The sequence below is a fragment of the Cebus imitator genome, unplaced genomic scaffold (assembly GCF_001604975.1).
Source record: "Cebus imitator isolate Cc_AM_T3 unplaced genomic scaffold, Cebus_imitator-1.0 Scaffold72, whole genome shotgun sequence".
NCBI classification, from domain to species: domain Eukaryota; kingdom Metazoa; phylum Chordata; class Mammalia; order Primates; family Cebidae; genus Cebus; species Cebus imitator.
This window is the reverse complement of record NW_016107387.1, coordinates 5,429,481-5,433,728: the sequence shown is the minus strand read 5'-3', so window position 1 is coordinate 5,433,728 and position 4,248 is coordinate 5,429,481. Positions and strand designations below refer to the sequence as shown.

General features: G+C 45.7%; 1 protein-coding gene and 1 long non-coding RNA gene across 6 annotated transcripts in view; one reads left to right on the top strand and one right to left on the bottom strand.

The window, feature by feature from the left end:
- Window positions 1-4,248, bottom strand: part of PIK3R6 (phosphoinositide-3-kinase regulatory subunit 6) — a 64,919-nt gene that overhangs the window by 20,424 nt on the left and 40,247 nt on the right. For 4 of the 5 annotated variants that reach the window (XM_017531462.2, XM_037739589.1, XM_017531463.2 and 1 more), the window contains 4 exons: window positions 2,902-3,012; window positions 2,489-2,579; window positions 2,075-2,145; window positions 1,329-1,419 (listed from right to left, as the gene is read on the bottom strand). In XM_017531462.2, the coding sequence (XP_017386951.1) occupies window positions 1,329-1,419; window positions 2,075-2,145; window positions 2,489-2,579; window positions 2,902-3,012 (364 nt within the window). The remainder of the gene's footprint in view (window positions 1-1,328; window positions 1,420-2,074; window positions 2,146-2,488; window positions 2,580-2,901; window positions 3,013-4,248) is intronic. The other variant, XM_037739590.1, reaches the window with a different exon arrangement.
- The window catches only part of LOC108306514, a 95,806-nt gene that overhangs the window by 82,243 nt on the left and 9,315 nt on the right, over window positions 1-4,248 (top strand). The window contains exon 2 of the long non-coding RNA XR_001826175.2: window positions 2,652-2,780. This is a non-coding gene — a long non-coding RNA (uncharacterized LOC108306514). The remainder of the gene's footprint in view (window positions 1-2,651; window positions 2,781-4,248) is intronic.

The following is a 4,248-nucleotide window of genomic DNA, read 5'->3' as shown; positions in this document are numbered from 1 at the left end:
AAAAGGGAAGTGATATAATTTCTTGAGTTTCTTCTTTGTGCCAGCTGCTGAGAAAATTGTGACACTACGACGCCTGCATCTCAACAGACTAGATTTAGGGGATGTTACCGGGTGACACTTGGAGAAGATAATTTCAGAGCAAACAATAAAGTTCACCCAGGCAGAATTATATCTTGTTTGCCATCTATTTGCTTTGTCCATGACATATCCTGGCACATAGTAGATACTTGATCAATATTGTGATGATGAACACAAATGCATTTTTGTCAGAAAGGCATCATAATTGGAATGCTAGCAAAGCCACAGTGATTTCAGAGACGAAGTAAATACTTGTAGTTGTATAGGAGAGGAGGGATCAGAGTTGGCTTCCTCATAAGCATTCCAACCTGGCTTATGTGTATTTTTATTCCACATTTCTTCTGGAATATTCCAAATGTGTTCCTTTATTTTTAAAACAAATTTTTTACTGTAAAATAGCATTTCATTTATTACACAATATTGGTCAAGTATCTACTATGTGCCAGGATATGTCATGGACAAAGGCAATAGATGGTGAACAAGATATAATTCTGCCTGGGTGAACTTTCTTGTTTGCTCTGAAATGATCTTTTCCAAGCATCAACCGATAACATCCTCTAAGTCTAGCCTGTTGAGATTTGGCAATTCTGGGGGGCAGTGGTAAGGAACATAGACTCTTGCATGAGAATACCTGGGTTTGAATTTCATTTTTGAGTCTTCCTCACAGAGGTGATGTTGGGTGAGTTATTCTCTTTCCTTCAGTTTCCTCTCTAGTAAAAAGTTGCTGAGACTAATAATATCTATCTCCTAGGGTTCACATGCTTCACTGCCGGGCCCCTGGTGCATGTTTGCAATGTTAGGGACCCGTGTTGCCATCCTTTGCATTATTCCAGGAGACCAGGGAGCTCATAATATGAGCTAATATTTATAATTTACTATATGCACATAAATTGGCATTTTCTATTGTCTCCATTTTTTTTTTTGGAATGACATTCAAAGTCCAAAATTTCCAAACAGAATACAATTAGCCCTGCGGGCTCAATTCTGAGGCAGGAGACCAACTGCAACTCCTCCCCGGAGTCCCTCCACCTTCCAGCTGTGTCTCACCAGTCTGCGGAGGCTCAGTCCAGAGGCCAGTGCTAGAGTCTGGGTGACCCCCTGGCAAGCAACCTGAAGGCAGTCACCAAGCCCTGGACCTAGCTCCAGTTCCATGACTGGGAGGGCTTCCCCTTCTGTCACTATGTCCTCTCCCCAGCATCGCTCTTCTCATCTCTTCTCTCTTTCTTTGCTCTGCATTCCCTGTTCCTTACCTTCTGTTTCGCTGGCTGGAATGGCCTTCAGGACCAGCCCAGTGGCCCGCAGGGAAACGGTGACCTCTCGGGGCCGGTGGCTAAGCAAGGCCTGGGGGAGGGGTATTGAGGAACAGGTGGGGTCTTCAGGACATACCCCTTCCCCACGCATCCCCACATCCACAGTCTTGCCTCTCTCCCCTGTTTGCCACCTCCACTGTGAAAGTCTTTTTGTTATTATTATTGTTTTTTTGAGCCAGGGGTTTCTTTATGTTGCCCACCCCAGTCTTCAACTCCTGACCTCAAGGGATCCTCTCACCTCAGGCTCCCAAGGCACTGGGATTACAGGCATGAGCCACTGTGCCAGGCCCTGTTTTGTCTATGTCACTGAGGTCCCATAAGGGCTAGCAGATAAAGGCTTGTAGCACTCCTAGCCCTAGAGAGTATATTCAGCCTTCCAGATCCCAAAGAATAAATCTCTAGTGAAATCAGTTCAAGCATCTGGTCAGCTAGCGAGGAAAATATTTTTTAGCAAGGGGTCAGCCCCCTGGCTCCTTAAATTAGATCACCTCCTTATCTATATGTAAGGCCAACTTAACCCCACTTATCCCTGCAAAACTCCTTGAAGGCTAGGGAACTCTGCAGCGAGCTTCAAGAAAATGGCAGAAGCCTCCTTTGGCTCTGTCTGCTTCCCTGCTTGTCCCTGAGGCCTTCTCTCTCCAGCTGTACCTCCTAGCCACCTGCTGACTATGCCCATGCACACTGACCTTCTGGTAACACAGGGAGAGCTCTGCCCCTGGGCCCTCGGCCACGCCTCTCCTCTTGGGTGAAAAGCCATCTGCAAAGAGATGAGAAGAGGCTTGGGGTGGAGGTTCCCAGCCCTCTCACGCTGACTTCCCACTTCTCTGAGAACAGGAGCTGAGCTGCTGGGTTTACCCATCCATCCATCTCCCTGGATGGAAAGGCAACACCTCAGGGACCCAAGCTGCCTTTCAGTCTTGGGGAGGCATTGGAGGGAATCAAGGGCAGCCCTGGTATTCAGCAGAAGTAGGGAACAGAGCAGGGGCAGCACTGAGGTTGCAGAGGTACATTATCAGGTGAGAGGCGGGAGGATGAGAGTTTGGAGAAGATGAGTCAGGGTGACCTTTGTGACCTTTGGGAAAAGGGAAGCAGATGTTTACCTTTGGGGAATTTAGAATCTTGGATCTTCACCTTGAGCTCAATGAGGAAAATGTCCTCAGCAGGGTCTTGGCTCAGGTCACTGAAGAAGATCTGGAGAGAGGAAGGGAGGGTGATATTTCCTGGTGTGATTTCCAAATCTCTCTCTCTCTCTCTGATTTCCAGGGATCTGGGACCATGGAGAACCCTTCCACATAAAGAAGACCTACTTCTTGGATTTGAGGTCTTGAAGTTAATAATGATCTGATTCATTCAGAGATGAAGAAGATGATGTTAACAACCAAGGGTGTCTGGGTATGTTCATGCTTTGTGGCCTGGTGACCAGTGTTTTTCCAGAGCCTGGGTATTTAATCTGTGGGGTCCTGGGGTCCAGCAGGCTGGCAAGTACCCTTGGAGTCTCCAGTGGGATGCTTACCTTGACTGTGTAGATCTGGAAATAAATGGGTTGGTTGCCCATGCGGACATAGTAGGTGAGGACATCTAGGATGAAGGGGTCCACAGTCCGGGATGTGTCCAGGGAAGGCTGCTGTGAGGGAGACAGGAAATGTGTTCACCATCTCCCCCCAGGCCACTGTGGGAGATGCCATTTTCTTCAGAAAGAAACACCAAGCCCCTACATCTCGGGGATGCACTAACCCAGTGGGTCTTTCAACACATTCCAAGCCTTTCCCACCACCCGATTTCCACTCCCAATCAAAATATTCCTTTCCGGAGCCCCACCTCCTTAAGGAATCTGACTCATTTCAATTCTACAGAGACTATTGAGTACTGCTATGTGTGAGGCACTGTGCTAAGTGACTGGGGGAGACAGGATGCTGGAGAGTGAACCTAATGAGAGAGCAAGGACTGGGTTCTGAGCTTGGATGGGCTACTTGCCATTGGGCAGGCAGCCGTGGACAAGTTATTCAAACTCTCTGAGGCCTGAGTTTCCTTCTAGAGAAAATGAGAGGTTGGACCAGATGATCTGATGTCTCGTTCAGCTCTGGCGGTCTCTGCAACTATTAATAGGCTAATTAAGGTTTGTGTATTATTGGGAATGAACTATGCGTCTTGTTTTCCAGTCCTTCCCCAGTCCCATATGATGATAAAGCATAGTGACCGGGTTTTCAGAATCTCTACATAGAATGTGATAATGATGTCAGGGTTGGAAGACAGCTCAGAGTTGGTCTCATTCAACTCATATGTGCTCCTGTGAGATCTTTTTTGACTTTCATATCTGGTGTACTAAAATATGTTCCTTTCGAAAGGGTCACACTGAGAAGCTATGAACTTATTCTAATAATGCTGTCATTGTTCACAATGTTTTGGTCTCTTCATGTGGAAACTACTTTTGGAGTAAGCATAGGGTCATTCAAGTTGTTAGTTACAAGAAGAAGGGGAAAACCAGAATCTTACAGTGTCTTGGCAGAGAAAAATAGCTACCAGCAAAGGAGCACCAATGGGGCCTGCATCAAATGTTCCTACTGTAATATCCTCCAAGTTTCAAGGAAAAAGCATTTTAATACCCAGCTAAATGGTCTTTTGTGTGTATGCAGAGACATTTTCAGATCAGGTATAATCCAGAAAATGTGCACCCCTAAATATCCTTATTTGAATAAACCCCATCAATCAAATGATAAAGCAAAATGTAGAGCTCTTTGGTAGTACCTGCTGCTAATATAAAAGGAAGCCGTTGATTCATACATATTTATTTTAGTTTTAAAGACTACGGTAAAAATGTAACATAAATTTACCACTTTACATGTCTATTTTTTAACTTGCA